Source organism: Myotis yumanensis, unplaced genomic scaffold (genome assembly GCF_028538775.1).
Source record: "Myotis yumanensis isolate MYYU_CA2020_CCGP unplaced genomic scaffold, mMyoYum1.0.hap1 SCAF_8, whole genome shotgun sequence".
Taxonomy (NCBI): Eukaryota; Metazoa; Chordata; class Mammalia; order Chiroptera; family Vespertilionidae; genus Myotis; species Myotis yumanensis.
The window spans coordinates 71080898-71099718 of record NW_027223759.1 but is presented as its reverse complement, the minus strand read 5'-3'; the positions used below and the strand labels follow the sequence as shown (position 1 = coordinate 71099718).

The window sequence follows — 18821 nt, the reverse complement described above, 5'->3', positions numbered from 1 at the left end:
CTGGAACCTCAGCTGCACCTTTTTCAGGACTGGCTTCTCTCAATAAACTTTGCTTCCCTTAACCAATTTTGTCCGCGAATCCATTCTTTGGTTTTGAAAGACAAGGAACTCAGATATAAACCCCACATTTCAGTTTCAGAAGGATGACACATAGGTGAATGTGCAGAGCATGCAGTAAAGTCGGGTGAAAGTGAAGAAAATCAGTCCCTTTGCCAAAAGTTACCATCTGTTTTATTTGATTCCTTGTTTGATATTAGTAATAAAGAATAGGATTATCTGTAGTAGCTTTATAAGCCCACTGCAGGCCTGCTCATTTGGCAAACATGCTAATTTCTCAAACAGCATCTAACACAACCACCAAAGTGTTCCTTCTAGAACAAACAAAAACACAGTAAAAACACCAACTTATGTTAACAAGAAGAAATCTAGTCTCATATATTTAACTAGAGGCCTGGTGCATGAAATTTGTGCATGGGGGGGGGGGCAGACAGGAGGTCCCTCAGCCCGACCTGCACCCTCTCCAATTTGGGACCCCTCAGAGGATGTGCTATTGATGGCTTGGGCCCACACCCCGTCATTCTCTGCTCTCTGCGGGGCCTGCCTGCTCCACACCACGGGGATGGGCAAGCAGGCCCTGCTGGGTGCTGCCTGTGGCCCCACTTGCCTGCCTGCAGGTCGCTGCCCCACTGCCCAGCAGGCCTCACATTGCCGGAGTGACACTACCAGCGTCCTGCCCAGCCACTATGGACGCCGCCATCTTTGTCATGGAGTGGCGGTTAATTTGCATATTACTCTTTTATTAGACAGGATGTTATACTGTCTCCACAAACTACTCTCTGAGAGGTGGTGACAACTTCCTTTAATATCACCACTAATGCCAACAAAAATTTAAAAAACACACAAAAGAAATCAAAACAAACAAAAATGTTTACATATTACCTTTTTAGGAGTTCAGCTCAGAACTCGGCAGTATGATTCCATTCCCTATTTTGGACCTAAATCTCTTCACAAGAGTAATTGACTATCTGCTTAAGCTTCTGTGAGGAAATTACTATATACTAACTGCTAGATGATCAGTATAAATAAATGAATCTGTGCTTTCCATAAACATATGAAGAATTCAACCCAGATTGAGAGTAAATGAGATGTCCTGAGCCAAAGCATCATATATCTTGGTACAAGAAACTTTCCCATTTCAGAATGAAAAAATAAAATTATTTATTTTTTGTCTCCTTACTTATTGATATATATGTATATATGTATGCCTGTGTTATGTATCTGTGTATATGTAACACTATACATATAATACATACATATATAATACATATATGTATAAATATTACATATATACACATATATAAGTAAGAGAGCAACAAGAAAGATGTATTGCAATGTAATTTGGCAGTTATTAGAACTAACAAAGTATATATGGGAAGTGTTATGCCATGAGAAGAACATTTAACTAACTTACTGATAATGAGATAATGAGTTTATAAACAAAGTAGTTGATGTTCTCTCAAAATGACAATGGCTATCCCTTTTAAAAGAAAAACAATATGCCCACTTATTGTACATAAGATTGTCTTTGCTTCATAAAAAAAAAGAGATGTGAAAAAATTAGGAAACGTATCATTTACAGGTATTCAGTAGACACACAGACAAAAATAATACACACACACAGAAGTGACAGAACTATTATGTGGGCTGCAGTTTAAGAGGTAGTTATTATATATTTAAAGCCTATTTTAAAGCTACTTTCTGTAGTTAGGCTTCTATTCTGTATAACAGCATCATTTACTGTCCTGTTTCCAACATTCCACCCAAGCACTAGGCTGCCATTGGCTATCTTTATCAGAATAAAGGAGTCAATATTTGACAAAATAGAAATCAAAGAAAGCTCCCTTTGTGTGGATTTTCCCTCTTAGACAAGTCAGATGCTATTCTGCTAAGGTTCCTAGTAATTATGACTAATAGAAAAGGGAGAAATGCAGAATCTGCATTCGGCTTAACTGTTGTTTCACAGCTAGAGATACTTTATTACAGTGCTCTTTTCTTTTCCTTTTTGATAGCATTTATCATGCTAAAGAAGTATATTTCCAAATAAAATATTTCAATTTTATATTTAAAACTAATTTAGTTTAGATACTTAAGAACAAAATGCACCAAGTGACTCAGTTGGTTGGAGTGTTGTCTGGTATACCACAAGGTTGCGGGTTTGATTCCCAGTCAGGACACATACCTGGGTTGCAGCTCCGATCATGGTTGGAAAGCAAAAGGGAGGCAATAGATGGAGGTTTCTCTCTCACATTGATGTGTCACTCTTATCTCTCTCTCTCTCTCTCTCTCTCTCTCTCCCTCCCTCCCTTCCTGTCACTCTAAAAAAATCAATAAACATATCATTGGTTGAGGATTTAAAAAATAGACCAATAGCCCAGTACTAATTGTTTTTTAATTATAAAGAATTTATGTATTTTATTAGAAAGAAATACTTGGATGATCCAATGATCCTTAAGGTCAATCTGTCCTCACTGTACAACCTACTAAGATTGAACATTTAATCTCCTAAAACTTTAAAATTAATAAGCATCTATACTAATAAAAGGATAATATGCTAATTAGACTGGGAGACCTTCCAGGAGACCTTCCGGACATTCTTCAGGACAAAGCCATGGTAGCGGGGCTGAGGCAGAGGTGGTTAGAGGCCAAGAGGGAGGGCAGTTGTGGGTAATCAGGCCAGGATGGGACAGCAGTTGTGGGTGATCAGGCTGATGGGGTCGGGGCCATTGGGGGTAAGCAGACCATCAGTAGGGATCAGTTGGAAGTGATCAGGACATTGGGGGGAGCAATTTGGAGTGAGCAGGCCAGCAGGGGGGCAGCTGGGGGCAAGCAGGCCAGCAGGGGGGGGGCAGTTGGGGGCAAGCACACTTGCACGGGGGGAAGTTGGGGGCGAGCAGGCCAGCAGGCAGAGTGGTTAGGGGCAATCAGGCAGGCAGGCAGGCAGGTGAGTGATTAGGAGCCAGCAGTCCCGGATTGTGAGAGGGATGTCCACCTGCCGGTTTAGGCCCGATCCCTGTAAACCAGCAGTAGGACATCCTTTGAGGGGTCCCAGATTGGAGAGGGTGCAGGCCTGGCTGAGGGACACCCCTACCCCCGTGCACAAATTCCGTGCACCAGGACAGTAGTATAAAATAAAACATTAAATCTTATCATATTTTTAAAAAATATATTTTAAGACTCTTCCTTTTTATTTTTTTTGTTGGTGTCATTACCCTGAGTAAAAGCATATATTCCCTCACACCCGAAATATTACAAAACTAGAGGCCCAGCACGTGATATCGGGTGAGACCCAGACCCGCTGTGCTGGCAGGACCCCAGACCCACCCTGCGCAAGCCGTAGGACCCCAGACCTCCCCTGAGCGAGCCACAGGCCCTGCCTCCACTGCTTGAGCCATGGGCCCCGCCTCCGCCCCACCAGCCCCACCAGCCCCGCCAGCCCCGCCAGCCATGCAGGAGCCATGCCTCACCACACAAGCCACAAGTCCCTGCCCAGTGTTACGACCACAGGCCTTTTATGATATAGATTATTTTAACTTTTCTCGTTAGTTTTTAATCTCTTTCAATCTCTTTTGTATTGGTCAAAGATCCTATATTAAACAGATAATACATTATCAAATGGTAATTTAATATAATTTAACTGAACAAGAGAGTCTTAGGTACAACTATTGGTCATATTATTTTTCTCTTCATTATTTACAGAGGTTTGGGCCTGACTAGGTGACTTGTTTTATCCCAGGTCTGTTACCAGAAGCTGGTGAAAGAGCCGCCCACCAAGAGCAGACACCATTTGTTGGAGGAACTCAGCCAGTGCTAACCCCCTGTGGTTGTACATGGAGGAAAGTGGATGAATAAATATTCTGACTTGTTCCTTCATCCACCATCTCATCTCCTGCTAATGTTTTCCATAGATTAAATCCAGCTTGAGGCCAGAAGGTGAAAGAGCCTGGTGATATAGTCCACTTTTTCAGCCTTCTAGCATACTGAGCATAGAAAGGGAGGCAAATATGGGATAGCTAGAACTCCCTCCAGTTAAGATTTCCAATTTTTTTTTCATCTTACATATTTCTTCTCTGGTCAAAAACCATCAATGATACCCATTTCCTAGGCGATATGGCGCAAACTATATAGCTTTACTAAAATACCTGGCTTCAGGGAAAAGGGTCAGGATGCTCATGAATCCTCTGTTTTGAGAGACCTTGATATTAACAATTTTCTCAAATATCTTTCTAGAACAGTGGTTCTCAATCGTCTTAATGACGCCACCCTTTAATACAGTTCCTCATGTTGTGGTGACCCCCAATTTCATTGTTACAAATTGAACATAATTAAAGCATAGTGATTCATCACAAAAACAATATGTAAGTATATATGTGCTTTCCGATGGTCTTAGGTGACACCTGTGAAAGGGTCGTTTGACCCCCAAAGGGGTCGCGACCCACAGGTTGAGAACCGCTGTTCTAGAAGGATAATATAAAGCAAGATTTGTAGAGATGCTAGAATGTGAATTAAAAGAGCAGAGCATGAAAACAGAAAGGAAACAAAGAAAACCAATTAGCATTGATAAAATGAGGTGAGATTAAACAAAGACTACAAAAACAGTGCAGGCTGGGAAATGATGATAAAATTAGATGATGAAAGAAGTGGTTTAACATGGCAAGGAAAGCGGAAGTTTCATGTCAGTGGTCAGGGGGTGGGTGAATAATGGTTTCTATTTTATGAAGAGTAACAAAGCAGAGTGGGCAGGTGGGAAAGTGGCCACAGTGAACTAATTTCCAGAGAATGACTGCTGAGCCTGTAGCTTCAGCTGCATATACTCCATCATAAATCAGCGTGCTTTATGTAAATGTAGGGCCAACAGAATTATTTCTTTGCCAGTAATTATGCATCCCCTCTAGTGTTATTTGCAGAATATTTTATTTTAAATAATTATTTCCTCTGAACCATCTATAACAGGCTACAAAATGTTCCATTTAAACATATGCCTCCAAGAACATTTCTCCTGCCTACTCTTTAATACCACCCTCCCCCACTTAATGGTGACGGTGCTACAAATAAAATTTCAGGTCACAGGGTCCAAAATTCTTTTTCAGGATGAATAAAAGCATCAAGAAATGGCAAGAATAGTAAGGATAGTCAAGATTTCCAAGTACTATTATGAAATGTTCAAAATGTATATTTTCCAGTAAATATTTCATAATCTTTCATAAAGTTCATCCACCAATGAGACTTTGAAGGGGAGGAAAAATAAAGTTCTTCCATGCAGCATAAGTTATAATGCAGAGCAGATCTGAGCTGATTCTACCTGGGAGTCTATTAAATGAAGCTGCATTTTGAATACTCATAATGATAAAGTGTCCAAACAATAGTCATGTGTCCCTCCCTCATGCAGTAATTCATGTTGGGACATTTAAATGTGTTTAAAATAACTTTTAAAAATGAATTTAACATATGAAGACAAAATTTATAAATTATTTAGGACTCTTCTTTATATTAAAGCCATTATTAATAGGCTGAAGGCATCCTTTTCTAATTTCTTGCCTCCTTTTGTCAGCCTTGTCACATCAAATAATGTGTTCTCTCTGTATAGATTAGGGATATTGGTTTAATACAATTCAGTCCTCTAGCTTCCCTCACATATATAGTTTTAAATTATTCATAATAAAATTCAAATAGGCTATTTGAATATTTAACACCTAAAGAATATTCCTGTTAATGAATGTGAGGATTTATAAAGCAGACAATGCAAATTATAGTACATTTATTTTGAAAAATAGACTGTTCCTATAAACAGCCTCTCTCAATGACACTGCTCTCCAGTCTCTGAAGTAAAGAAAGCAACATGTATTTGGTAAAGGCATATTTCTGTTGCTTTAAAACTTTCTGGGCCTTTCTGCTAGTGATTCCCAGACACTTGGAAATGTGTTTGCAGAGATGACACTCAATACTGAATATGTTATGATATTCCACATACATGTGCATTAGAGAAGTGTTTGTGAGGCAGTTTAATGAAAGCTGCAGCCTTGGAAAAGTACTTTGCCTTTGGGGAAGATATACAGAAGGATATATAGAAGAATATTCAGAAGATATAGAAGAACAGATCCATTTACATGGATTTAGTATCTGGTTTTCTCACATTTCTACAATTATAAATATGCTTCTAGAATAAAAACAAGGAGATTGAAACAGATTATAAACATTTTCAAATGTGTTGTAGGTAACACCAGGAATAAGGAAGGGTAAGTGTGGGACTACGCAGAATAGTCCTCTTCTGCCCCAGCTCCAACCTCAACCCACCCCTTAGAGATATATTAGAAAATCACTGATTAATGAGAAGTCCTAATCTATGGATAAAATGTGGAAGAGTAGTGTTTCAAAGGCTAAGTTAGAGAGTAAACTGGACCAAACCAAATCTACCAATGCTTTACACCGTGCAGTGATGGCGAACTTATGACACCCGTGTCAGAGGTGACACCCAAACTCATTTTTTTTAGTTGATTTTTCTTTGTTAAATGGCATTTAAATATATAAAATAAATATCAAAAATATAAGTCTTTGTTTTACTATGGTTGCAAATATCAAAAAATTTCTATATGTGACACGGCACCAGAGTTAAGTTAGAGTTTTTCAAAATGCTGGCACGCCGAGCTCAAAAGGTTCGCCATCACTGCCCTACGGCATCATATTTTGAATAGATAAGGTTGTTGAAAGTGGCTGAAAACTCATTCTAGGGTAACACTTAAAATTTCACTATTTAAAAATAGTATATGGAACATATATGGCATTTTCAGAATAATCTATTTAAACATGTGCACAGTTTAATGTAGCATGTCTTATTCAAGGGACACAATTAAAGACATGATTGACACTGAAATTCCAAGACTTTTTAGAAATAGCAGTTAATTTAAATTTATTTTACTGGTTCAGGGACATTTCTATAGAAACTGAATTGTATTTTGCTCCCTTCCATTAACTTTTACTGTATTGTAAACAGCAGCACATCAACACTGTTGGCATAAAATAGCCTGTGAAGTCTACTGTTGGTAATGGACTATGAATGCTAGAATATTTTTTTGGAAAGTAGTAAAATGTAACATCTAACCAAGAAAGAAACGCTCTATAATATTGTAAAATTAGAGGGTGGCATTTATTAGATCTCCTCCACATTTTTTTCTTTTTTGGTGGGCTTCAGTAGATACTTAAATGTTCTAAACAGCCAACTGCAACAACCATTGATTTCAGAAGATATGGGTACAAAACACTCCCTTTGTCTTTTTAAGTAAGTGTTTTTCCCCCACTCAGAACAAAACCCTTTAAATATGGCTTATGCCATTTCATCAGTAACATGCTGAGTCTGGATTCCTTTTCCAACATAATGTAGACAATAACTGCATGGCTTATGATTTGGATTTTTAAATCCAAACACAGAACTTCCCCCTCACAACACACACATACTTCAATACTGACACTTAAATATGAGGATCTGCAGGTCTAAGGGTATAGAAACAATTAAAGAGCCATAGTTAACATAACTGCATGGAATTTTAAACAATTTGCCCATAAAATAAAAGACGATTCAGTGATAAACTATAATTTAGAATCACGTGCAACCATTACTCTTCAAAGAAATTAGCAGTTATTAGTATATTTTTCCAGTAGGCTGGATAAAATATGTACATGACTAACTGATTTAACACAAGGTTAAGTCATTCAGTGATACAGAGTATTCCGAAAAAAAAATTACTAAAACAGATTTTAAAGCTCAAGATCAAAGATACCTTTTTCTTAGCTCACTCTTTTATTGCTATTTACACAGTATTTTCAGTTATTTTTCAAGAAACTAACTACATCTAAAAGATATCTCAAGTTCAATGGCAAAAGTAACAGAAAGTGGAGAAAGCTAAATCTGAATTTATGTACTTTGATACAAGCAAACAGAATGAAATTGTGGCCTAAATAGAATTTTCTGCTATTTAATTTTCTTTTCATTAAATGGAAAATAGAATCTCTAAGTTAAGGTAGATGTGTAGAGTTATTACTGACATTTCTCTCAAGATATATTTCTAACCTATTTTATAGACATTTCATTTAGAGAAAGCAATATTTTTTGAAATGCATAAAATCAATCACAAAAAAATCTTTACTGTGTCCAAATTTCAGAAATTCTGTGACATAAATCTCTAAATAAGCTTTCAAAGGTTTGCATGGGCAGGAGATGTAGTTAATTTGGAATAGCAAACTGTAACATCCAACTGTCCCACTGAAGCTGGGTGTCTGTTTTTAAGCATCATTATTGCTTTCTTCACTCCCTCAAACAAACATCAAAAATATTTTTATTTGATGAGATAAGTGCTTTCTTACATAATAATTATGTTATGGTGGCTTACGTTTTTGTTTGTTTCTGTATGTTTTGTAATTTATTTATGGTCTACTACTAAAATTAATTTGATGATATTCAGGTATGGATAAACCTTTTGGGTACAATTTTGCATTTATGCTGTAACTGTTGATAGAAACTATAACAAGTGGGCAACAAATTTTCATTATCTGTTTAAAAGCAAGGGGCCTGTATGGAGAATGGAAAGAAAGCAGGCTTTGAAACCACTTAGGTCTTTGTTGGTACAAATTCTGATTCTCCTGATTATCAGCTATTTGACTTTGGAGAAATTACTTCATCTCTTTAAACCTATTTCCTTGTTGCAAAATGGTTTTAATGGTAATTATAGTACAGTATTCCCCGACGGAATGACTAAAATAGCATGTATTGCATCAAACAAGGTTTCTTGAACACAGTAGGCTTCTAATAAAAGTATTAGTTTATAAGAGGATGGTTTCAGTTCTTGGATCCTCAGTAGCAGACTAAGGAAATTTCCATTGAAAGCCGAGAGAGAGAGAGAGAGAGAGAGAGAGAGAGAGAGAGAGAGAAAGAAATAGTATGTGTACTAGTGGAGCACCTAATATAATGTAATACTCAAGAAGATAGGTTTTCTCCTCTCATTGATATGATCAGTTCACAAGGGTTCAACAGTAAAAGATGTGAATAATTCTCGCAATACTACTCAGAGAAATGAGTATTTGGTTGGCAATTTGAGCTTCTCATCAAGGCTGAGTGAACAAGCATTTGATTATCACATACTGTATCCTCAACCTTTCTCCGGCTTAAACTGAAGATAAACCAGAACACTTTTGGATTTGGCAAAATTTCTGAGAGTTGGTGATCCGTCTAACTTAGAATTTTCATTCTAGAATTCTCCTTTGATGTCTCCTTTTCCAACACTCTTATTTCTATAGATGAGACAATAGGAGCTAGGGAAGTTACATATCATTTTCAGGGTGAAATAGCTATTTAGCAACAGATCCCACCCCAACCCACCTTATCCTCAGGTTCCCCAAGCTTTCTTTAAGATCCTAAGGGACTGCTTTCTCCAATATGAAAATTTCCTTTTACTTAAAAATCTGTACTCCAGCAAAGGTTTATTAGTTCTTATCCAAATTCGAAGCCTAAAATTCTATGAGCAGGGTTGTGGTTTGGGAGTGGTAAGAAACCAATTCCAAATACATAGATCCACAAGAAGAATATTATTACTTAGACTCATTGTGTTTAGAATCATTCTGTTTTTTGTAAAAACATATAACAATTTTTAAACTAAACATTTAAATCTGAAGAACACTGTGAAATTTCCACGTCTCATTGGACATATTTTATAGCTCAAGAGAAAGTGGAAGAGGACAGATCCACTCCTGTGCCATCTTTCTAAGGTAAACTATCAGGTGTTCTGATTGCTCTTTAGGAAGAGAGACAAGAGGAAGTGTTTAAACATCCTTAGAATTCCTTTTGTGCTGACCCTTTTGTTAAAATCAATGCATCGCTCATCAAAACAGAGCTTTTAAAAATAATCTCTTAGCTATGCTTAGTATTTGTATTTTTTGTTCTTTAAAAAAAGTAAAAATATATATGAAATTAATGTAATCAAAAAAGAGTTTTTCCCCTAAGTAGATAATAATGTAAATATTTCACTTGACATTTGCAACTCAACCACTAATGATTCTCTATTTCAAGTTTACAGATCTCTCTTATTTATTCTGCTAAATACCTATTGAACATAAAACTTCATCCGCATTCCCTCAGCTGTAATCACTTCAAGTATTTTCTCCTAAAATATTTTAGCAGCCTCTAAATTGGTTGGCCTTCCAGGGTCTTTCATTTTCCATGCTGTTGTCAAATCTAATAATAGCACTTTACCAACTAAACACCATCAATGGCTCCCTATGACCTAAAGGATAAATTCCAAATTACTTAGCATACAAGCACTGTCACAACCTGGCCCAGTTTGCCCTTATTCATCTACTGTCATTATCTCCCTCTAATAAGACTTCCAGTCATAGCCAAATGGTGTAAACCCCATGCTATTTCAAGAAGCAATTACATCTTTGCACAGGCTATTCCCTCTGTGAGAAGAATCCTTCCTACGTTTCCCCATATGGAGAGCTTGTATTATGTCTCTGACTTCTCAAAGAAACCCAGTTCCCCAAAGGCTCACCTACTGCAACCTGCATTTTTTTTACAATGTTTCATATACCTCTAACCCCAATCGGATTCACATCTTTACCTGCAAATCAGTTTTTCCAATTAAACTGAAGTGTTTTAAAGACAGGGACCTATTCATCTGATAACTCCAGGGCCTAGCATAACTTATAGCACAGGGGGGGAAAAAAATCAGTAAATGTTTGTTGAATGAATAAGTGAATAAGTGAATGAGTGAATGAATAGGTAGATCTAAAGAGAAGAAACCAGAGAAATTTTAAAAATAAACCAATGAAATCTTGATTTAAAATAAATGGATTCAGTTATGCAGCACCATGCATAATATGCTATGATATTAAATTATTATAATTATATTTTATAGTATTACAGAATTATTTGAGTGAAAGGCCAATAGAATAATATACACAGGCACTGAGGAGAGATTTATCTGACTAAGATTGGACCTTCACATTCCTATACTACCAAATTAACTAATGTTTTGTTTTATTTTATTTTATTTTTATTTTGCAATGTTGTGTTTGGACTTGGTAGGAAAATGGGGGTAGCAAGAAAAGATGATGGAAATTCTCAAGCAAATTGCAAGTCCCATGTACCTCGAAAGTAACCTGACCTATATTTTAGGGAACAGAATTCAGAACCTTTAGACGTTCTTAGACAAGACAAATCATGCTGTATAATAAAAGGCCAGTGACCATAACGGCATAACGGCCGGAACGACCAATCGACCAGTTGCTATGAGGTGCATTGACCACCTTTCTGTCCCTCCCCACAGCCCAAAGGCTCCAATCGCTGAATGGCCAATGGGGAACCATGGAAACTGGGGTGGGTGTCAGTGGTGGGGCAGGACTAGGGACTGGCGAATGGGCAGAAGATGGCCCCAATCACAGGCTATGTCTAGGGACCCTACCCATGTACAATTTCATGTGCTGGGCCTCTAGTAATAAAAGAATGCTTCATTTATGCAATTAATGCATGGTTTAAATCAGAACATATTTGGGGAGAAAGCTTTCTGTGAAGTGCAATACATACTTTAATTTTTCTCCCTTATTAAAATTTGACTTATAAAAAAAGATCATAATTCTGAAATTCTTTATACATCCTTTGTATTCTCAAATTACTTATTTCAGGATTGACATATTCCATTCTTTTGATTAGCTATGGCTCCAGTTTTAATATATACAATAAATAAGAACAATAATACTATTTTAGTTAGAAGAAAGTCAGTGACCAAACTAATAGACAAGTTATTTTAACATATCTTATTTTCCACCTCCAAATCACATCTAGAAAACAGCAGCATTCTCTATGTCTTTATGGGGCAAATGCAAGAAGCAGAAAAATCCTATTTGTCTCTATAAATATGGAAAATAAATGGCTTTTTTCCCCATTGGATGTGAAGTTGACATAATTTAGGCTGCCTACAATTAGTAGCACATTAGTAACTACCAAGTAATTATTGGCTTTCATTCAGATGCTGGCAGATGCCTGATAAGACACTTAATGAATTTTTCATTAGTCTTCTTCTGAAAACCTTTAGGAGAAAATATTTCTAAAGGCAGCAACTCTTTTACTTTTCTTTCCCACCCCCAATCCTTAAGCCTCAAATTATTGTCAAAATCAAATTTTAAAATGTTAACATCATACCTGCATATCTGTCAGCTAAATATTTCACTCTTTAATAGATTTAGTACCATGTTCTCTTGCTATATATGTCCCTCTACCCAAAGTCACCATCAATTCCATAATTAAGGAACACTTCATGTACATGCATTTAATTTTGTATTAAGATGTCAAAGCAGTAGTCACCTACATATCTGACATAATTTTTAAATAATGAGTAGGAGATGCAATCAATAGTTTCTAGTAGACAACATTTTTAACTACAGTTTTTGTTACTCCAACACTAAGGTTTAAATGAAAACAGGCAAACACTTGCTGCTCTGATATCTGCCAAGAAATTCTTTACATTTAATTGTACAGTAAAATTTTGGCACAAAGCAATACATTCACAACACCTAGTACTGTATATAGAGGCTAAAAATAGACAGGTTCATGGTTATCTAAGAAAAATACTGATTGCCACAATAAAACTTTCAATAATATCATCTAGGTATGTTGCAGAACATTACATTACTGTCTTTGCAGGATATATAACTGCTGAACACACTAAGTGTGATTTGGAGTTGTCAACATTGCTTTGGCTGTAATTAAAATCCTAAAGTGATCTTTAAATCGTTCTGCACTCCAATTTCATCCTGATGAGTTTCTTTGTATCTATAATTGAAACGCCAGCACCCAAATGTGTGACTCATTCAACTACACTTGTCATACCTCAAGCTTCTTACCCTTAAAAAAGAACCTCTAAAAGCTGTCAGCATGTTTAGTTAGAAGGATATAGCTGTTGAAATATTAGCTGAAAGGGACTCGGGAAAAATTATGAAATGGTGTGACTTATTAAGTTTTATTAATGAGCTAATTAATTAATTGATTTTAATTATTTATTTAGTGTTCCCATCCTTCTCAGGACACCATACATTTCCAGGCCTCACCTCTCTTCCTCACCTTTCCTGCTCCTGGACTTTTGTTCTAAGGTTACTGCAGAGAAGAAAACAATCTGCTAAGCTAAACCACACCAATGTGCAGGCTTTCTGTGGGGCCTCCCTGTGAAAGCTGTACTTCAGGAGATATTTGAAGATGAAAAGGTGACAATAGGTCATTAAAGATTAATAAAAACTGATTTCTTTACTTAGAAAAAAATCTAATCCTTAAAAAGCCACCTACATATTTTGAGTGTTCTTTTGAATTGTCTGTGGTTTCTGTCATATCCATTTCATCTTCACCTCTACCCCTTTCTTCTTTATTCTGTCATTCTCTATTGCCCCTCCAAGTTCTCCCATCCTCAGCTATGTTTTCTCTGATCTCTAATTCTAGTGTTAACTCCCTTATACGCTCTTCCTTCAATTGTTTTATACTTAGAGCTTTTAATCTAACCGCATTACAAAATATAGAAAAAAAGTATCTGCCAAATTATATTCATTCATATTTAAATTATGAACATTTCTTAATGTTATTCCCATTTGAAAGTTGTTTCCACATTAATTTTTGTTGCCATTGTTTATTAGATAACAATCAATTAATCATGTTTTAATATAACTGATCACTTTTAAATAATATTGCTTAAGTTTCTTTAAAGAACTGTACTTTTACTTAGTGTTTTAAGAAAACTCAACCCTATTAGATTGTAATAAAAGCCTTATGTTTACAAGCAAATATTCTTGTTTAAATTCAATTAGAATACATGCTTATGTTAACTTATATTTTGTTCATTTATATATAAAAACTACTTAGAAAAGTACAATTAGAGAAAACCTAGAGTGTCAAAATTATTTTTATTCATGATTATAGAAGTTTTCAATAAATATATCTGATTTCTTATTTAGCAATATTATCATAAATGAGTATGATAATTAACACAAATTGTGAAATATATTTGATGAAAGTATATGTAATGAATATATATATACATATTTTTTTCTAAAATATTTTATGAAGTGGCAAAATACTGAATCATTTGTGCTATTGTACCAACCTTTATGTCTATGAGATCCATCCATGTTGCTAAATTCAATGTGATTTTCATCTGCCCAGTAGAGTCTATGGTTGACATAATCTATAGTTAGTGCCATAGGTCTAGAAATCCTGGTGTCTATGACAACACTCTGATTGGTTCCATCCATTCCAACACGGCCAATGTGCGGATACTCACAGCAGTCAATCCAATACAAATACCTAGGAAAGAAAGTCAATAGCCATTTTGTTTACAGACACTTAAGGAGTAAAACCTCATACAATATTTCATGTCTGTGCTCAACTATCCCCAATTAATTAATTTCTCTGAACTGTAGCTTCTAAGAAGCACATGTCAAGGGAAAGTTTTCTAATGATTTTTTCATACTTTTAAATGTCCATATAATTTTAAACATGTTTTCTTTAGTATACAAACTCATATATAATATATATTGTTAACACATGTAAACCTTCAAAATACATCTATAATGTAAGAGAGTAAAATTCTCCAGATATATGATTTTCTTTTGGTATGTCATTTATGAAAAATTCTAAATGAATTATAGAGGAGTGCATTATATTTGCTTAACTCTGCAATTGTCCAATGTGTAAGCCACTAGCTAATTGTGACTCTTCAAATTTAAATTAATTAAATATATGTAAGATTAAATGGACTGCATTGCACCTCAGTCACACCAGCACATTTCTGGGGCTTGACAACCATGTGTCTGGTAGCTCCATATCCGATAGCATAGATCTAGAACACTTACATCATCACAGAAAGTTCTATTAGTCAGCACTGATTTAAATTATGTTATTGGAAATTCTGGTGTAGAATATATATACTGTGGGCAATAAATAGTAAAATTAAGAAAGTAATATTGGTACTAAAGCTAATTGAGCTAAACATAAATATTGTACCCCATAATATACAAATAATGTATTATATTATGTGTGTGTGAAGATGTACAGAGATTACTTAGAAATTTCTTTTTATTTAATTAAACCATTTATTTTTATCATAGTAGAAAAAGCACTTTTGGAATATTTCCTTATCTCTATTATTCAATATTGGAGTTAGATATAGGATCTTTAATGGACTTTTCACCCTCCAACTCTAAAATTAAAATCTATTAACCAAATTATTTTTCCCAGACCTCATCTTTTCTTTTTGCATAATTAAAATAATATGGTATGATGTAGGGAGCGGCTCTAGGGTCAAGCCTCGGTCTGACCTGTGGCAGGGCCACAAACAAGTCCCAGCCTGGAGGGCAGAGCTCTCCTAGCATAATTAAGCCTGACCTTGTAGACCTCCCTAATTCCTTCCTAAGTAGCTAATGGGCTGTGGGAGGTGCAGCAAGTATTGCCAAAACAAGAACATGTATATACATGTCAATCTACACTTGTTTTAATCAGACTACAAAACTACAAAATTAAGCATCGGCTTGCAGGCTGGGCCTTTTGTGTCCTCATCCAGGCATGGGAGATCCACCAAGCCCCAGCTGTATTCTCTTGTCTGACTTTTCTTCAATCCTTCACTGCCCCTCCTCAGGTTCACCTTTGCCCGTGCTGGAGCAGCACAGTATGAAATTACTATCTATGGTTAAAACTGGAATATGCAGCTTAAACTTAAAATATTTCTCATATATTCTGACATTGATCATTGTGCTCAGATATTTTAACCACACACTAGAAAAAAGATAAAGGTTTTCAGAAAAAAAAACATTTATCAAATACAGGGATAACATAAATAATCATTGTAAAAATATGTATTTTGTATTAGTTATTTCAGAAGTATATGCATAAAAGCAAGTGATAGTGGATTATAAAGATAATAAAAATGTTCTTCCTTTGCTAGCCAACATTTCATTGAATCCTAATTAAGCATGACAAAAAATGCAAAGCCCTGGCCGGTTTGGCTCGATAGATAGAGCACCAGCCTGCAGACAGAGGGGTCCCAAGTTTGATTCCGGTCAAGGGCATGTGCCTTGGTTGCGGGCACATCCCCAGTGGGGAGTATGCAGGAGGCAGCTGATCAATGTTTCTCTCTCATTGATGTTTCTAGCTCTCTATCCCTCTCCCTTCTTCTCTGTAAAAAAACAATAAAATATTTTTAAAAATGCAAAATATATTTTTGATAAAAAGTAAACAAAAGGTAGAATTGTGTGAGCAGAGATCTAAAAAGAGCTCTCAGACCCAAAAATTGAAATCAGACCTGAGTCTGAAAATACCTGTCAACCTTGCATAGGGCAATGCTGAAATTCCTACCTAAGGTTTGTGTAGATCTATGTTACTTTGCACATATTTTGAAAATTTCAAATTATCAAGTAGTAATACACGAGAAGCTCTTCAGAAACTAATGAGTTCTATTTTTTTTTATCTTGAATTATTTTTAGTATATCTTCATTTAGAAAAGCCAACATATGTAGTGAAATACATCAAGAAAAACACACAATCTGTTCTTTTCAAGTAAATTTATGGAGGAATCCCTTGTTGTCCATACTAGAGATGATGACGGATATATAAAACAAACAAAAGAAGTAATAAAAAATAAATAGAAATCAAAAGATTGTTCAACTCACTAAAATAAATTAGAACATTCCTCCTTGCCTTTCTGACCCTCCAATCTTGAGAACACTAACACAGCAATTTTGTTTTCCTAATAAATGTGGTATGATTATGCCAGCTTCTCTAACACATATTATCTATGACCAAATTTATTGTCATTTTATGTTTTTAAGAACTAAATATAAGCAAATAAAATTTAAAAGCAGTATTTAAAAATGAACATACATTAAAATGAACATATCCAAATTGTTTTAACTAGAGATAGTCTTCATATTTCTATTTAGTTGTTTATTCTACATTTGCCTGCACTTGCAATTAAAAAAAGTTAAAAGAAGTTTTCTCCATTAAAAGATATCAGCAAAAGAAATTCAAATTTTTGGATGTGAATAATAATTGCTTTGAAGTCATTAAGTCAGCTATAAATTTCAAATTGTTTGATCTCCATATAATATTAATTCTAAATTTTTATTTGTATTCTGAAATTTTTCAATTGCCTACTTATCATTTTTTAAAAATAATTCTTTATTGTTGAAAGTATTATGTACTTCTCCCTTTTTCCCCCATTGACTCCCTCCAGCCCACCTCACCCCCTTCCCCAGGCCCTTACTGCCCCATTGTCTGTGGCTATGGGTCATGCATATATGTATATAAGGTTCTTGGTTGATTACTTCACACCCACCCATACTTCCCCTCCTTCCCTCCAAGATTCCACACTCTGTTCTATGCTTCCATGTCTCTGGATCCACTCTGTCCATCAGTTTATTTTGTTACTTAGATTCCACTTATGAGTGAGATCATGTGATACTTGTCTTTCTCTGGCTGACTTATCTCACTTAGCATTGTACTTTCCACATCCATCCATGCTGTCTCAAAGGGTAAGAGATTCTTCTATTTTACTACTGCATAGTATTCCATGGTATAAATGTACACAACTTTTTTATCCACTCATCTACTGATGGGCACTTGGGCTGTTTCCAGATCTTGGCTATTGTAAATTGTGCTGCTATGAACTTAGGGGTACACACATTCTTTCTGATTGGCCTTTTGGTTTTCTTAGGATATATTCCTAGAAGGGGGATCACTGGGTCAAATGGAAGTTCCATATTCATTTTGAATCATGGTTTTAAGAGGAGGAAGAGTGTTTTCATGGAGCCCAACATCTGGTTATTTCACTCTCAGAAAGATCATTAAGCATTCGTGGCCTGAATCCCCTCTTTGGCATCCAAGCTCGCCATTGTTTGGTGCAATATACTTTTTCAAATTTCTCTCCAATATTAAAACGTGTGAAATCAGCTCTAGTTGGAGCATTTAATTCAAGTTCCACATTTACACTTATGTGCTTTTATCTTATCATTTGCTTTGCTCTTGCCTGTTCAATTATATAGATGTTTTCATTCAGACATAATCCACATTGCCCCCCTGTTCTCCACAAGTTCTTTTCTGAATCGTGTCAGTGCATAATTTCAAGGCAAGTTACAAGATTAAATGTAATTGAGAAATGCTTTCTGAAACAAAGTAAGCATTATTGTAGGATATTCAGAGCCTTTTATATGCTATAAAACAGTGATTTTTCTAAGAGGCAATTGCGATATCCCTTTTTTTAATCATATAGTTTGGGGTGACAGCATTTATTTTTTTAGAGCACTTTACAGAAATCAAACTTCCAGAACCTGTGCTGTAGCCCTTCTTGGTCTAGGGAATTTCATTGTCATGTGTGTAATTGGACAACACATGTATCAGGCACATAAGAACCCACAAAACAGTACTGATATGGGTTTTCAGGCCTCATAATCAAAAAACCTACGTCAATAAGTCATTTGGTGGAACATCTTTGATAAGCCCTAAAGCCATTCTTAAGTAGATTGAGAACCATAATTTGAAACAATAATTCATTGGGGCTATATTAAAAACCAGATATTGCTTAGTACTGAGAAAACAGAGGTAAACAGATATCATTTTTGCCTCAAATATCTCTCAGTGAATACAATAGAAGTGGAGGTAAAACAAATGAAAAAATTACAGCATATTATGATAAAACTATTTTACTATGAAGGCACAAAAAAGGCGATGATAGTTTAGCTAGAAA

General features: G+C 35.6%; 1 protein-coding gene across 1 annotated transcript in view; it reads right to left on the bottom strand.

Moving 5' to 3' along the window:
* LRP1B (LDL receptor related protein 1B) overlaps nt 1–18821 on the bottom strand; it is a 1706338-nt gene that overhangs the window by 197325 nt on the left and 1490192 nt on the right. The window contains exon 60 of the mRNA XM_070423500.1: nt 14190–14389. Coding sequence (XP_070279601.1) covers nt 14190–14389 — 200 coding nt within the window. The remainder of the gene's footprint in view (nt 1–14189; nt 14390–18821) is intronic.